This window comes from Procambarus clarkii, chromosome 82 (assembly GCF_040958095.1).
Source record: "Procambarus clarkii isolate CNS0578487 chromosome 82, FALCON_Pclarkii_2.0, whole genome shotgun sequence".
NCBI lineage: Eukaryota > Metazoa > Arthropoda > Malacostraca > Decapoda > Cambaridae > Procambarus > Procambarus clarkii.
Genome location: NC_091231.1, coordinates 6,218,725 through 6,236,224, shown reverse-complemented (window position 1 = coordinate 6,236,224; position 17,500 = coordinate 6,218,725). Strand labels below are relative to the sequence as shown.

The window sequence follows — 17,500 nt, the reverse complement described above, 5'->3', positions numbered from 1 at the left end:
TAGACTAGTGGAACTAAATCTCACAACACTAGAGGATAGTAGGATGTGTGGGGAATATGATCACAACATACAAGATAACGAGGGGAATAGATAACGTGGACAAGATTGCCATCTTCACCTTAAGAGAAAGCAGGTCAAGATGACACAGGTGGAAGCTGGAGACACAATTGAGCCGAAAAATTGCTAGGAAGTACTCATGCCTTGTACAGGTAGTCCATCCCATTCTCTCTAGTACAGTACATCGTATTTCGACGTATAAATCCCACTAAGGCCAAAAACCGACGTACGACAAATGATAGCGGCTCGCAGTATTGTCGAGATGTCCCGTATTCGATTTGAGGGTCCTCGGGTAGGTTAGGTTCAGGCAATTTAGTACATCAGTTTAGTGACGTTGTGAACGCTGGAGAGGATGGACTGGGTAGTCAACAAGTGGAACGCCCTGAAAGAAGAAGAAAAAGCTGCGGAAACCACCTCCATCCACCAGGAGGCCTGGTCGACGACCGGGCCGCGGGGACGCTAAGCCCCGGAAGCACCTCAAGGTAACCTCCATCCACAATCATGAAAGCCAGATTCGACAACGAATTTAAACGTCAAAATGGTGAAGTTGTAATGCAAAAGTTGCAATTGACGGGGCATGAAGACCGCACTCCTCCGTAGACACTGTTTGTTAGGTTCGGTAAGCACCACCCACGCCCCCTTATACCCACGCCCCTGAACACCCACGCCCCTGAACACCCATGCCCCTGACCACCCACGCCCCTGAACCTCTCCTGCAGCACACACACGTCCAGCTCGTCAGTCAGGGTCGACCTGGCTGATTGCCTCTTCTCTGGGCTTCCCAATAGTCCACTCCACGCGCGCCTCCTCCCATCATTGTGTTCTCACACGCCCTCCCACGTCCCCTCCTCCCCTTCCCCCTGGCTTGCCCTGGCTTCCTCTGGCTTCCCCTGGCTTCCCCTGACTTCCCCTGGCTTCCCCTGGCTTGCCCTGACTTGCCCTGGCTTGCCCTGACTTGCCCTGGCTTCCCCTGACTTGCCTTGGCTTGCCCTGGCTTGCCTACCAGAAGCCCGAAGGTAAGATGTTTTCTTGAAGCATCAATATCTGACCTGGTTGGGGGCGCTGCGCATAACTGGTCTGGGTTGTTCCAATGTTCTCTATCTCGCAGCTGGCGATGGGTTGTACTCGTTTGGTCCAAAGGGGTGGTACTCTACTAGCTGATGAGTACTCACTTGGTGGGTGGATTCAACTGGAGCTAGGAAGTACTCACTTGGGGATACTCACTTGGAGGAGTACTCACCTAGGGGCGGTAATTACCTGGGGATTGTACTCACCTGCATGGGTACTCACGTGATACACTTGCCTACAAGATTACTTGCAAGAGTACACTCATGGGAAGTACTCACCTAGATGTACCAGCACGGTTGAGTGTGATCTATTTTCTAATTTGTGGAACTGAGTATAGAATACTCCTGTCCCCCGATCTCTTCATTCCGCTTCCTCATCGCTCTCTCACACTGATGAATTGGATCTTATCATCCCCCACGACTCATCTGGCTGGCTGGAGAACATGTCCTCCCTGTTGGTGCATATTCCAACGCTGACCCGACATGCATAGCTGTGAAGCCCACCTTGTGTAAGGGGCTGAGGGCCACCCCTGGTGTTCGCCCGCGTCCTCTACACTGTGGTGGCGCTAGTAATGTGGCCCTCTGGTGGCCCTCTGGTGGCCCTCTGGTGGCCCTCTGGTGGCCCTCTGGTGGCCCTCTGGTGGCCCTCTGGTGGCTCTCTGGTGGCCCTCTGGTGGCCCTCTGGTGGCTCTCTGGTGGCCCTCTGGTGGCTCTCTGGTGGCCCTCTGGTGGCCCTCTGGTGGCCCTCTGGTGGCCAAGGGTGGCCCCCTGATGGCCCTCTGGTGGCCCTCTGGTGGCCCTCTGGTGGCCAAGGGTGGCCCCCTGATGGCCCTCTGGTGGCCCTCTGGTGGCCAAGGGTGGCCCCCTGATGGCCCTCTGGTGGCCCTCTGGTGGCCCTCTGGTGGCCAAGGGTGGCCCTCTGGTGGCCCTCTGGTGGCCAAGGGTGGCGTTATGTCTGCTTGTAATTTCCTTTGTTTTTTTCCTGGGGGAGTTTCTGCTTTGTTGTCTGTGTCTACGCTCGCCGCTCGTGTTTACACCAATGACGAACGAGATAACATGCCTAAGCCAATCGCAACCTGTCATACAAGTCGGTTAGAGATGGCGGGAACGTACCGAGACGGTTGGACGGCTTTAGATGACCTCACATTGACCGCGTCAAGTGACCCTTCGCTCGACACGCCCTGAAAACTACCCCCTCTCACTCTCTCCTTACTCCTAGCCTGTAGAATTCTGAGTGCTAAGATGTGTGTGATCTGTCCTGGCAGCTCCTGGAGTAGGTGTACCAACAGCCATTACCAGTGAACTGCCCGTCCAATGGTCTATCCAGATACCTGGTTGATACCTGGTTGATGGGGTTCTGGGAGTTCTTCTACTCCCCAAGCCCGGCCCGAGGCCAGACTTGACTTGTGAGAGTTTGGTCCACCAGGCTGTTGCTTGGAGCGGCCCGCAGGCCCACATACCCACCACAGCCCGGTTGGTCCGGCACTCCTTGGAGGAAACGATCTAGTTTCCTCTTGAAGATGTCCACGGTTGTTCCTGTAATATTTCTGATGCTCGCTGGGAGGACGTTGAACAACCGTGGACCTCTGATGCTCATCCAGAGACGCCCAATAAGACCCCAAGTCCTGAACTTATGGACTTGCGATCACGCACGGTTGCATATGTGCAATCTGGAGACGCCACACTGGCGTCTTCACGACGTACACTCGCATTGCTCCCTTAAGACAGACGTGAAATTGGTTGATTGGCTTCCCCAGGTAATTTGTATCCACTTCACTCCTGGCTTTGAAAATGTTGACACGGTCAACGAAACGCAGCTCTTGCCGTCAGTCCATATAAACTGTCAAATGAAGTATGGAGAGTTGATGTTGCATCTTCTCGAGTGAAGAAAAACGTGAGAAATATAGAGATCTAAAACTTAAGAAATATAGAGAAGATTCGTGTTGAACTCATCGGCAACAGGGAGCCGGTCGGCTGAGCGGACAGCACACTGGACTGGTGATCCTGTGGTCCTGGATTCGATCCCAGGCGCCAGCGAGAAACAATGGGCAAAGTTTCTTTCACCCTATGCCTCTGTTACCTAGCAGTAAAATAGGTACCTGGGTGTTAGTCAGCTGTCACGGGCTGTTTCCTGGGGGGTGGAGGCCTGGTCGAGGACTGGGCCGCGGGGACACTAAAGCCCCGAAATTATATCAAGATAACCTCAAGATAACTCAAGATAACACTCTTTCTGTCATATTCAATAACATATGTCTACAAGAAAGCCTGCTATCAATATGTGTGTGTGTATATATATATATATATATATCTGTAAATATATATATATATATATATATATATATATATATATATATATATATATATATATATATATATATATATACACACCTGTATATGTATATATCTGTAAATATAAGTAATTCTATATAGGTATATATACACATATATAATGTGAGTCTCGGTCTGCAGTAATGATGTCCAAAAGTTGGTAGAGGTTTGGTTGTTGCTGGAAGGAAAGAGGATTAAAGCGGCAATTAGAGGATCGACTGGGTCATATCTTGTGACTAATGAAGAACTCGATTTCATTAGGAGATGATGAGACTGGTAGCGAAGGCTCTCACCTCGTCAGGGAGGGGGGGGATGTGACCTTTAAACGCGCAATTAACACCTCATAATAGAGAATTAGACTTTATTAATGGAATACGAGCCTACTTAAAGTAGACCAAGCAGTGAGTTATTGACTGCGTAGATTTGGTTAACAAATGCATTCTACCAGACCTACCCCCCACCTTCCCGTACTCTACCAGACCTACCCCCACCTTCCCGTACTCTACCAGACCTACCCCCACCTTCCCGTATTCTACCAGAACCCCCACCTGCACTCTACCAGACCCCCCCCCCCCGCACTCTACCAGAACCCCCCCCCCCCTGGGCACATTACCAGACCCACACATTTCTTTAAACTGTCTAATGTCTCATGCTAATGTGAACTTTAGCTTGAAATGGTAAATACTTTTAATGGTGGATCAAATCTTATTAATCTTCGAAGTAAATAAAATGCATAATATTTTGATCGCGTATGTAATTACCTAAGTTTAATTACCTACGTGTAGCTACAGGATGAGAGCTAGGCTCGTAGTGTCCCGTCTTCTCAGTACTCTTTGTCGTATAACTGTTTGCTCTTGGACCCGCCTTAGTAAAAGTCGATTGTCTAATGTACTGACTCCCTGACTAGAAGTGCGTTCCCCCGACCGTCCAAGTGGTTGGCCACCATTCCTTCCCTCCGTCCCATCCCAAATCCCTGTCCTGACCCCTTCCAAGTGCTATATAGTCGTAATGGCTTGGCGCTCTATCCTGATAGTTCCCGTCCCTTCCCGACCTATTTTCTTCTACCTTGAGGAGGTTCCGGGGATCAGAGGCCCCACGGCCCGGTCTCCATCCAGGCCTTCCTCTATCATGTCTAGTGCATACATTTCTCTCTACACACACAATCTCCAGCATTGAGCCCGTTGCAGCTGTCTAACTCCCAGGTACCTATTTACTGCTAGGTGAACAGAGGCATTTGGTTGAACTAACTCTGCCCATTTGTTTCTGCCTTGGCTGGGAATCGAACCCGGGCCCTTTGGACTACGACTCCCGAGCTGCAGGCCTGTACTCAACCATAAGACCGGAGACCTGACAGTTTGGTTCCCTGGACCTTCCTTGCGAGGATTTCGGGGCTCAACGTCCCCGAGGCCCGGTCCTCGACTAGGGCTCCTGTCATTCTAGGCACCCATAATCATTCATATTTAGTTCTGACGTCTTTACATGAACTTATTAGTCACATGGGATTAGGCCCGTGATTGGTGATGAAACGATTGGTAAATGGCTGTGTTCCATTGATTACGTTGTGTTTAGAATTAGATTTCAATAACAAAGGATTAGTTGATAATTAATGATCAGTCATTATCAGCGGATTACCTCGTCGCTGGAGGATTAGACGCTCATTTATCGGTGGATTATGTGAGACATACACACACACACACACACACACACACATATATATATATATATATATATATATATATATATATATATATATATATATATATATATATATATATATATATATATATATATGCGAGCAAGCCTGAATCGTCCCCAGAACTATGTGCAACTGAAAACTCCCACCCCAGAAGTTATATATATATATATATATATATATATATATATATATATATATATATATATATATATATATATATATATATATATTTTTACTTTCGTAAAATTAATATACGATGTTAAAGGCGTTTCAACAAAAGTGTATTTTTTTTTTCTCCTTAACTCATTTTTGAGCAAATGTTATTTTGTGATTTATAGGCCTACTCTTAGGCAAAGCTTAGCTGAGTATTAGCTGCCCTCTTTCACTGTATATACTATATTCATCACTATAACTACTATTTGTTATTACTAACCCAAATAAATTCAGTTAATTGTTTTCCACCCCTAGACCATTTTCTTTGCTCTGTTGGGTGAGGCACGGTCCAGCATCTGGGGCCAGATTCACGAAGCCGTTACGCATGCACTTACGAACCTGAACATCTTTTCTCAAACTTTGGCGGCTTTGTTTACAATTATTAAACAGTAATGAGCTCCGAAGCACCAGGAGGCTGTTTATAACAATAACAACAGTTGATTCAGAAGTTTTAATGCTTGTAAACTGTTTAATATATGTAACCAAAGCCGTCAAAAACCTGAGGAAAGAGGTACACATTCCTAAGTACTTGCGTAACTGCTTCGTGAATCTGGCCTCTGGCCTCCTACTCTGGATAGACAGACATTCTATCATTCTTTACATCAGACATTCTATACATCTCTCTTTTTAAGGCGCAAGATGGCAGTCTTAGGTTGTTGTTGTTATAGATTCAGCTACTCGGAACAAGTTCCAAGTAGCACGGGCTATGGTGAGCCCGTAGTGGACTTACCTGGCACAGGAGCGGTGCTGAATGTGCTGTGTGAGCTTCTTAGCCCCCGAAGTCTTAGGAGGTTATGTGTAATAACGTCTTCTGCTGTTTACAGGCTGTGGACGAGAAGATCCACTTCGCTGTCACCCCGCGAGACCCACGCTACTACCTCCCCATCTCTCCTCCCAACGTCGAGGGCCCCATTGAGGAAGATCTCCTCCGCTTGCTGCCCCCAGACCTCAGCCTCCAGCCCCAGCAGGAGTTTCCTGGCGAGGGCCTTCAGTATCAGGATGACGACACTCAGTACCAACCGGACTATCCACCCCGGTACCAACCCCGATTCCCGGAGGTGGAGCGCTATCCTGCCCAAGTCCTGCCCCTCCCTGGTATGGCATATCCTGGCAGAGGAATCTTCTCTGGGCGGCGAGAGGACGTCCTGCAGGACCCGAGGGATAGTGAAGGTGTAGGGCACGAGGAAGTGACGAATAATGAGAGGGAGGAGAGTAAACGAATGATGATGGAAGAGATAGAGGATAAGATAGAAAATGAGAAATTTAAGAATTTGCTTAACGAAGAAAACGACAAGGTTGAAGATAAAGGTAGGACTTAGTTATGCTCTTTCTCCCTTCTGTCAATTTACTCTTTGTCTCTCCGATTTTCTCTCTCACTTTCTTTCTAACATGTTCTCTCTCTTTCTTTCTAACATGTTCTCTCTCTTTCTTCTCTGTCTCTGTCTCTCTCTCTCTTTCTTCTCTGTCTGTCTCTCTCTCTTTCTTCTCTGTCTCTGTCTCTCTCTCTCTCTCTCTCTCTCTGTCTCTGTCTCTCTCTCTCTCTCTCTCTCTCTCTCTCTCTCTCTCTCTCTCTCTCTCTCTCTCTCTCTCTCTCTCTCTCTCTCTCTCTCTCTTACCTTTCTCCCTCATAATTTTTTATCACATTCTTTTTTATTAACACATTTAAGTACATATATATATATATATATATATATATCACCTGGAAATGTTAAAATTCCGAAATATATGAGAAAGATCTAGGAGTCATAGTAGTGATCTTAGCCCATGTAATCAATGCATCAATTATCAAAATAAGGCAAATATGATAATGGGATTTATAATGATAATTATAATGAATTTATAATTATAATGATTTATATATAAAAGCATTACCGTAAAGACATCTAAAGATTTTCTTCAATTTGTCGTTATTTGACTCCAGTTAGATTACGCAGTTCAGGTTAGGTCTCCGCACTATAGAATGGATACGAATTCACTTGAACCCATACACAGAAGAATGCTAATGTTAATCCCAGGTATTAGAAACCTTCTTTACGAAGAGACCAAAAAGCTTAACTTATATTCTCTAGAAAGAGGAAGAATATTATCTCCAGGTCCACAGATTGGATTTATTTGTAAATTCTGTATTGTCGGGCTTCCCTGCACTATAAATGCACAAGTTACTCTTTCTAGGAACCATGTCCACGAAGAAAACGGGAAGGGCCTTGATGTTTACAAACAAATGCTTCAGGATAACTTTAGGTCGATTCTTAATATATATACATATATATATATATATATAATATAATATATAATATATATAACAAGTTACGTGTATCTTTGTTTACAGTGGCCACCTCGCAGCCGGAGTCTGTGAATTATATGCACCTACACCGCACGCCCTCCGAGGCCAGGGAGGCCAGCTACGCCATTCAAGACGCCCGACACCAACCGCATCTCAGCGACGTATACTTCACAGGTGAGGGTCTGATGGTCCGGTGTCTGGTGGTCCGGTGTCTGGTGGTCCGGTGTCTGGTGGTCCTGTGTCTGGTGGTCCGGTGTCTGGTGGTCCTGTGTCTGGTGGTCCGGTGTCTGGTGGTCCGGTGTCTGGTGGTCCTGTGTCTGGTGGTCCGGTGTCTGGTGCTTCTCAACTGTGTGTGGCTGCGTGATTGTGATGTTTATTTAGGCGCGTTGATAATTTTGTTTATATTTATTTTAGCTTGAAGAGATATTAATGGTGTACGTGTGTTGGTGTCTTGCAGCTCTGGTGGCTGGGTGTACGGCCGTAGCTGTGTGTGGCGTGATTGGTGCCGGCATCTGTTGGTACAGGTGAGTACCTGCTTGTGTGTACTCTCTCTCTCTCTCTCTCTCTCTCTCTCTCTCTCTCTCTCTCTCTCTCTCTCTCTCTCTCTCTCTCTCTCTCTCTCTCTCTCTCTCTCTCTCTCTCTCTCTCGTGTACACGCACGGAAGTACATACACACACAGCTTCACACTCGCTGATACATACACAAAGGTACACTCTGCATGTACACCCTCACAAATGCTCATACGCACACACACACACACACACACACACACACACACACACACACACACACACACACACACACACACACACACACACACACACACACACACACACACACAGAATCATTCGGAAGTATACAGGATTCATTGAGAACCTTGTATACCACATATGTAAGACCAATCCTGGAGTATACGGCCCCAGCATGGAGCCCGTACCTTGTCAAACACAAGGCGAAGCTTGAAAAAGTTCAGAGATATGCCACTAGGCTTGTCCCAGAACTAAGAGGCATGAGTTACGAAGAAAGGCTGCGAGAAATGCACCTCACGACACTTGAAGACAGTAAGGGGAAACATGATCACTACCTACAAAATTCTCAGAGGAATTGACAGGATAGATAAAGATAAACTGTTTAACACGGGTGGTACGCGAACAAGGGGACACAGGTGGAAACTGAGTACCCAAATGAGCCACAGGGACGTTAGAAAGAACTTTTTCAGTGTCAGAGTAGTTAACAGATGGAATGCATTAGGCAGTGATGTGGTGGAGGCAGACTCCATACACAGTTTTAAGTGTAGATATGATAGAGCCCAGTAGGCTCAGGAACCTGTACACCAGTTGATTGACAGTTGAGAGGCGGGACCAAAGAGCCAGAGCTCAACCCCTATAAGCACAACTAGGTAAGTTCACACATGAACATTCTCACAGATACAGTGTAGTGGAGGTAGTTGTGTCTACCGTCTTGATTACTTGCTTGCTTACTTAACCTCTCGCTAATTAAATCAGCTTCAGTGTTCCTCTGGAGCAGAGTCTCTCAGCGTCTTACTGCCTTGTTATAATGAAATGACTTAAATTTATGTAGAGAATATATACTTTCCTTAATTAGAACATTGAAGCCATGGAATTGTTGATACACATACTTGAATATTCTATAACATTATAGTTGAATTCACACAAGTATCTTCTTGAGGTTATCTTGAGATGATTTCGGGGCTTTAGTGTCCCCGCGGCCCGGTCCTCGACCAGGCCTCCACCCCCAGGAAGCAGCCCGTGACAGCTGACTAACTCCCAGGTACCTATTTTACTGCTAGGTAACAGGGGCATAGGGTGAAAGAAACTCTGCCCATTGTTTCTCGCCGGCGCCTGGGATCGAACCCAGAACCACAGGATCACAAGTCCAGCGTGCTGTCCGCTCGGCCGACCGGCTCCCACAACAAGTACAAGACAAAGGTGGTTTAAATGAGTCCTGCGATTATTCAGCAGCGTATTAAGTTAAACACGTCTTGCTTTGTATATGTTAACGCAGTTAGGCAACTAAAGTGATAGACTGAAGGAGGAGATACTGGATACCGCTTAAATATTTTTAGAAGACACGCTCATTAATCCACAAGCATAATCCACGAGTGTATCTTAAACCGTCTGTCTACGTGTAAGCCACACTCCAAGCCAGATATAAATATCCTTATATAACAACCAATCCTGAGATGTCTACTACAAGGCTTTCGGCTCACAATTGCCGAGTTTGTAAGTATAAGTATCCCACATTTGTAGACGCAAGGGCATTCATAAAGTATCACAAAGTATTCATAAAGTATCATATAGTATTCATAAGGGATTCATTAAGTATCTACGCGTCCACTTTCGTAACCTGTACATCTTTCCTTGTTCGTGGTGGCTTTGTTTACATTGATTAAACTATGAATGAACTCCGAGGCACTACGAGGTTCTTTATAACAAAGAAATAACCTTAGGTTGTGAAGGTTGCAGGCTCGACGTGAACTGGTTAATGATTCAGAGAACATGTACTGGTTTCATTGGTGGGTGTGTAAATGTTTGATGAATCGTAGCCCTGGTAGGTACCGCCCTGCCGCCCTGGTGCCCACCGCCCTGCCGCCCTGGTGCCCACCGCCCTGCCACCCTGGTGTCCTGGTGCCCACTCCGCCCAGGTGGTTACAATTAATTCATTTGGGGTGGCGGGGGATGGGACAGGGGTAGTGACACGGGACGTTCACCCTGTTATGGCTTTAAGAGTCTACCCAATTCTTGGTGTGTTTTGCTGTGGTTGATAGCTTTATGCTGTGGACTTGGCTGTGTTTACCGCGACGATGCTGCAGTGGGCGGTCCAGAGACCCATTGGTCGAGTTATTTATTTACGCGTTCTTCTCTCTCTCTCTCTCTCTCTCTCTCTCTCTCTCTCTCTCTCTCTCTCTCTCTCTCTCTCTCTCTCTCTCTCTCTCTCTCTCTCTCTCTCTCTCTCTCTCTCTCTCTCTGTCTCTCTCTCTCTGTCTCTCTCTCTCTGTCTCTGTCTCTGTCTCTGTCTCTGTCTCTGTCTCTCTCTCTCTCTCTCTCTCTCTCTCTCTCTCTCTCTCTCTCTCTCTCTCTCTCTCTCTCTCTCTCTTTCTTTCTGGCATGACTGTGCCCTTCACTGCACTAAGGGTTATCTGGCCCTTCTGGAGACTGTCCAGATTAGTGTCGCCCTCACTAAGCCTTTCATCTGCTGTTCTCTTCTCTTCACGAATTGCTAATTTGGCTTTTGTTTTTCATTGAAATTATTAGATTGTTCAAAGTTTGCATTCTTACACCCCCCCCCACTGTTCCATGTTAACACAAAATCATACATATTATAAGTATTCATGAATATTCTTATACAGTAATTATTTTCACCGCTTTTGCAAAACACAGTTTTCCTTTGCCATTATTGAGTCATGGAAATAATACGAACAAAAAATCTCATGGAACTAATGCACATGTTCAATGAAATTTTGAACATCATATCACAATGTTCAAAAACTATTTCTAACAAATCCAGCTGAAAACATGGACTACAAAACAAATCTAGAGACATTAACATATATATAATCTGGGAACATGTGTTTATAATCACAATACAGGACAATATAAGACTGATCTACGCTCTGTAACCTTTCACATATCATAAGGTAGCAGCGCATTGCTGTATATACCTGAGCTTGTTAATAATAAATAAAAACTGATCGACTATCTTGAGGTTATCTTGAGATGATTTCAGGGCTTTAGTGTCCCGCGGTCCGGTCCTCGACCAGGCCTCCACCCCCAGGAAGCAGCCCGTGACAGCTGACTAACACCCAGGTACCTATTTACTGCTAGGTAACAGGGGCATAGGGTGAAAGAAACTCTACCCAGTGTTTCTCGCCGGCGCCTGGGATCGAACCCGGGACCACAGGATCACAAGTCCAGCGTGCTGTCCGCTCGGCCGACCGGCTCCCTGACTAGCAATATTTCTCGCACATTCTTCCTTGTCCTCATAATAATTCAAGACTCAGTCCATCACATTATTTATATATTTATTTAGTTATAAACAAGAAGGTACATTGGGTTTGTGAGAATGAGCATAGTACAGTATTTACAATCTTGTAAAGCCACTAGTACGCGCAGCGTGTCGGCCAGGCACATTTTAAATATCTTCCTCTGTTTTGTGTTTCATTTGTTAAATTGTCTTCTACTTCCTTTGGTTTTCTTTTCCTAGATTTGAAACATATATTGACTGACACAAATTGAATGTGTCGGCATTATCGAGTGTAATATATTATCTCCACTTTCTTGACTTCTTCTCCACATCAATATTAGTATTAATACTGATGTGGTTCATTTGGGTGATGGGGACAATTGTCACCCATTGTCTAGTTTATTTCTTGTCTTTCGTAACTAAAACAATTTTGCCACCTCATTCTTCTGTTGGAATCAAATATAAATGTCTGTCTTCCTTAGCTACTGTCTAGTTAGGTACAGACCTTCACTTTAGTTGTCACTACTGAACTGAGCCTTTCAGGAGCCCTTGTGTAATGCTGACTTAGCAAACTGTTTGCGTATTTTAATGTTAATGTTTTATTAGAGTCTGCCACCTCTGGAGGGCTGAAAATTTACGGGCTCACCATAGCCCGTGCTACTTGGAACTTGTTCCAAGTAGCTGAATCTATAACAAACGGTTGAAAGTCACCACAGTTGATCACTGACAGACCAGTTAATATGCTGTAGTCCTTAACGTACTCCAGAGGGAGCCGGTCGGCCGAGCGGACTGCATACTGGACTTGTGTTCCTGTGGTCCAAGGTTCGATCCCGGGCGCCGGCGAGAAACAATGGGCAGAGTTTCTTTCACCCTATACCGCTGTTACCTAGCAGTAAAATAGGTACCTGGGTGTTAGTCAGCTGTCACGGGCTGCTTCCTGGGGGTGGAGGTTTGGTCGAGGACCGGGCCGCGGGGACACTAAAGCCCCGAAATCATCTCAAGATAACCTCAAGATAGGACGAAAGTCAACTCTCAGTGTATATGTCAACTCTCAGTTGCTTAATTTAGAAACTGTACTTGAGGTCGATCTCGAACCCATTGTTGATGTGACGACTTATATTGAATTTTGTAACTAGCTCATCAAGATTGTAACTTGCTTAGCTAAATGAATTGTGGGGTTCAGTCCCTGAGCCCATTATGTGCCTCTGTAACCCTTTCCACTACCGCCCACAAGATGGGTATGGGGTGCATAATAAATGAACTAAACTAATAGTGTCTATACACTTGAGGAGTGAGAGATACGCCTCTTTGGCTAAATACCTCATTTTGTACCTTATTTTAATTATTTATAGCACCGTAATATTTTGTAAAATATTGGCTAGATGCAGATATATTAGTCTTGGTGATCTTGATGGCCGCGTCCTGAACACTCCTATATATATATATATATATATATATATATATATATATATATATATATATATATATATATATATATATATATATATATATATATATATAGGAATATAAATAAATTGGTATATATTCAGTCTATTATATGTAAACGTCTATTATATGTAATTGGTATATATTCAGTCTATTATATGTAAACGTCTATTATATGTAATTGGTATATATTCAGTCTATTATATGTTATTATTTATCGCACTTGTCCAAGTGTAGTATTTTTTTATTATAGTATATTTTAAAATAGGCCTATTATAAGTATTTTTATTTATTTATATATATACAAGAAGGTACATTATTTAGTATATTTGTTAATATCTGAGTGAGGCAATTGTTACCAGTTTTAATAGTGTAATCTGTTATGAAAATGAGATTACATTATATATGATAATATGTGAATTAATGTATTAAATATACAGTATATGAAAAATATTTCTTGCTGATTAAATATTAAGTTATACCTATGTGCAGTGCGTAACCGTTTTCTTTAGCTTGGGACATTTTCTTTGTTACACTTTCAGTGAGAGAAAACGGACAGTTTACAGGGGTACTAGCATATATTATTTAACTTCAAATTTAGTGCTTCCCGTGATTATCACGAAGCAATTGTGAGCCTAATACTAAAATATTCGCATTACACGGCGGCACATTAGGTTGTTTGTAAGTACTCAGACTGCGTTCACACAGATATATCTATATAAATATATATAGATATATCTATATAGATATATAAATATATATATCTATAAACATTTATATAAAACGTCTATATAAATCCTCGCTAATATGGCAGCACGTGCACTCATAGGATGAGTTACACTGCATAGTACTGACCTCACTACCAGTGAGGTCATTAACTGTGAGGTCATTAACTTTAAGGTTTAATAGTGAGGTCACTGTGGGAGCTACTGTGATATCCGAGAGATGTCAGGGAGAGGTCAGAGAGAGGTCACTATATAAAGAGACGTCATTCATGTGATGACTTACGGGTTATTCATGCCCGTGCCACCTCATGGGTGGCTTAATCTTCATCAATCAATCAATCAATGTGGTGACCAGTGAGAGGGAGACATCACTAAGTAACTGGACACTCAGCCGGTGGTCTCTAAGGTAAAGGTCGCTCCAATTGAAAAGGTCATTCGCTGAAATCACTCGATTTCTCAACGTAAAATATTAGTGAGATCGATGTTCAGCCCAGCAGTTCTTCTCCTCCGCTTCTCCCTCCCGAGTACTGTCTCTTCTTCCTCCATACTACTATCTCTCCCTCATTCTCTAATACTCTTCCTCCCTCCCTCCTTCCCTACTACTCTCCCTGCCTTCCTATTACCTTCCGCCCATCCAGCTACCTTCCCTCCCTACTCCTCCCCACCACACTCCCCACATAATTGACAATAAACCAGTGTTCTTGCCCACTAGCCTGCTCCTACCCCCGGCGGTATGGGACAAGGCGACGTGACGGGCACCGACGCTGTGGCTGGCACTCTCCAGAATTCCTTCCCCTCTTGCAGGATAAGTTGATTTCCCCGAGAGAGAGAGAGAGAGAGAGAGAGAGAGAGAGAGAGAGAGAGAGAGAGAGAGAGAGAGAGAGAGTTCCCGAATACCCTTCCGGACTTTTTGCCGGGATGGTCTCCTGTCGTCCTCCTTTGCCTTGGTTCTTGACGCTGCTGCTTCGGCGGCGGCGTGCGGTTGGAGGTGGGTTAGGGCGTTGGGCCGACAGCTTAGGGCTGGAGTAGGATTAGGGAGGAGGTTGAGAGCATGGGATTGGAGGTGGAGTCAGCGGGAAGGGGGCGGGCGGCTGACAGTGTAGGGTTGGAAGAGGGTGTCAGGGACAGGGGCTGACAGCGTAAGGTGCCTTGAAAGCAATGGTCCCTGGTGAGTGGACAGACTGAAAATATGCTGGAGTGCGATGGTCAAGGGAATTGGGGACGGAAGTGCTTCCAGGGGAGACGGTAGAGGGGAATCGAATCCTGTCTGCTTGCCTCTCCTGTTAACCCCCCCTCTGTACTATTGTATTTCTCTTTTGTCTTTTCTCTCTCCCCGTCTCTGCCTGCACATCTCTGTCTCTCTCCCCGTCTCTGCCTGCACATCTCTGTCTCTCTCCCCGTCTCTGCCTGCACATCTCTGTCTCTCAGTCTATTTCTCTTTCTCTCTCCTCCTCCTGCTCCACCTCCAAGATGCTCAATATCATCACCTCACTTGATTAAACCCCATCAGTCTTGGGCAAGCTAATTATCAAGCAGCTCTCTCTGAGGTTCCAGCTCCCTTGAAACTGGTGGAGACTAATGGTTCCATTTGTTATGGCGGCCATTGTGGCGTGGGCGGCCCTGGTGGGGTGAGGGGCGAACCCCGACCCCCTGGAGGGGTGAGGGGAATAGAACCCCTAAGCTAACCCCGACCCCCCCCATCCAGTACCAACCTTGAGGGGTCTCAACCCCAGGCCCTGAAGTTCCTCCTGATATACCCTTAACGTTCTGGCACCCTTTCTACCTTCCCTATTCTACTCTTCCCCATCCCATATACCCTTTCCCTTCACCCTACTTGGGTCTTTTGCCCCCCACTCGCCTCTCCTCCCAGGCACTCCCACGCTGTGTCAACGCTCCCTGTGCGTGTACACACTCCGTGTAATTCACAAGTTGTATATATAAATGAGTGTGTGTGTAGAGCGGTGAACTAAAAGTAATTCCACGCGGCGCTCTGGGCCATCGTGTTTATAAATGATGATATTGCTGGGAAAAGCCTGGCTGGCTGCTGGCTGGCTCCTGGCTGCTGGCTGGCTGCCGGCTGGCTGCCGGCTGGCTCCTGGCTGCTGGCTGGCTGCCGGCTGGCTCCTGGCTGCTGGCTGACTGCCGGCTGGCTCCTGGCTGCCGGCTGGCTCCTGGCTGGTGGCTGGCTGGTGGCTGGCTGGTGGCTGGCTCCTGGCTGCTGGCTGGTGGCTGGCTGTTGGCTGGCTGCCGGCTGGCTCCTGGCTGGCTCCATGGCTGCTGGCTGGTGGCTGGCTGGTGGCTGGCTCCTGGCTGCTGGCTCCATGGCTGCTGGCTCCATGGCTGCTGGCTCCATGGCTGCTGGCTCCATGGCTGCTGGCTGCTCGTGTTTAAAACGCATTCACTTTTTTTATACACGTGTTCCGCATTTTAATTTGCGTTTTTGGGAGTGGGAGCCGGTCGGCCGAGCGGACAGCACGCTGGACTGTGATCCTGTGGTCCCGGGTTCGATCCCGGGCGCCGGCGAGAAACAATGGGCAGAGTTTCTTTCACCCTATGCTCCTGTTACCTAGCAGTAAATAGGTACCTGGGTGTTAGTCAGCTGTCACGGGCTGCTTCCTGGGGGTGGAGGCTTGGTCGAGGACCGGGCCGCGGGGACACTAAAAGCCCCGAAATCATCTCAAGATCTCAAGATAACCCATTACTGGTAGTTTTGCGTGCAAAACCCAACACTTGAGGGAGCGTGCAAGTGAGAGTGTGTGTGTGTGAGAGAGAGAGAGAGAGAGAGAGAGAGAGAGAGAGAGAGAGAGAGAGAGAGAGAGAGAGAGAGAGAGAGAGAGAGAGAGAGAGAGAGAGAGAGAAAGAGAGAGTGTGTGTGTGTGTGCGTGTGTGTGTGTGTGTGTGTGTGTGTGTGTGTGTGTGTGTGTGTGTGTGTGTGTGCGTGTGTGTGTGTGTGTGTGTGTGTGTGTGTGTGTGTGTGTGTGTGTGTGTGTGTGTGTGTGTGTGTGTGTGTGTGTGTGTGTGTGTGTGTGCGTGTGTGCGAGTGCTTGAGCAGGTGAGGGGAGTGAGAGGCAACAACGGTAGAGTAGTGATCAGTGTGCTGGAGCACCAAGGAGCAGTGTGAGTCACGAGAGCAGTGTGGCTCCCTGACTCACACAGGGGTCTGACAGCTCAGTGGATAGCGCTTGGAATTCGTAGTCCTGAGGTTCCGGATTCGATCCCCGGAGGCGGAGGCGGAAACAAATGGGCAGAGTTTCTTTCCACCCCCCATCATGCCCCTGTTCACCTAGCAGTAAACAGGTATGTGCTACTAGATTTTTGATCTAGTGGCACATCTCTCCAGATGTGCTCCTCCCCAGATCCCAAACATCTCCCCAGTGCTGTAATGATGCCTCAGCTTCTTCAGGTAATCAGCTTACAAGAAGGGTCAATACAGCTTGCTTGGGATTGCATTGTTAGCCCTAGTAAGTCAGGGAAGGGAGAACGGGAAGGGCCGACAAGTTAGCAAGGAAGGGAGGGATCAGGGGGGGGGGGGGGGGGGGTAGGAAAGGACCCACAGGGAAGGGAGAGGCCCGTAGGGAAGATTGGGAGGCAGCAACCTCGCAGGAGGGAAAGGAACGACTTATCACGTGAGGGATGGAGGGGGATAATATTCCTTCTAGGGGAGGGTAGGACGGGGGGGGGGTGAAGAAGGGAGGGACC

At 46.6% G+C, this 17,500-nt stretch overlaps 1 protein-coding gene across 2 annotated transcripts in view; it reads left to right on the top strand.

The window, feature by feature from the left end:
* The window catches only part of LOC123750532 (protein cab-1), a 186,421-nt gene that overhangs the window by 100,414 nt on the left and 68,507 nt on the right, over positions 1 to 17,500 (top strand). For both annotated transcript variants that reach the window (XM_069315999.1, XM_069316000.1), the window contains exons 3-5: positions 6,186 to 6,669; positions 7,691 to 7,819; positions 8,103 to 8,169. In XM_069315999.1, the coding sequence (XP_069172100.1) occupies positions 6,186 to 6,669; positions 7,691 to 7,819; positions 8,103 to 8,169 (680 nt within the window). The remainder of the gene's footprint in view (positions 1 to 6,185; positions 6,670 to 7,690; positions 7,820 to 8,102; positions 8,170 to 17,500) is intronic.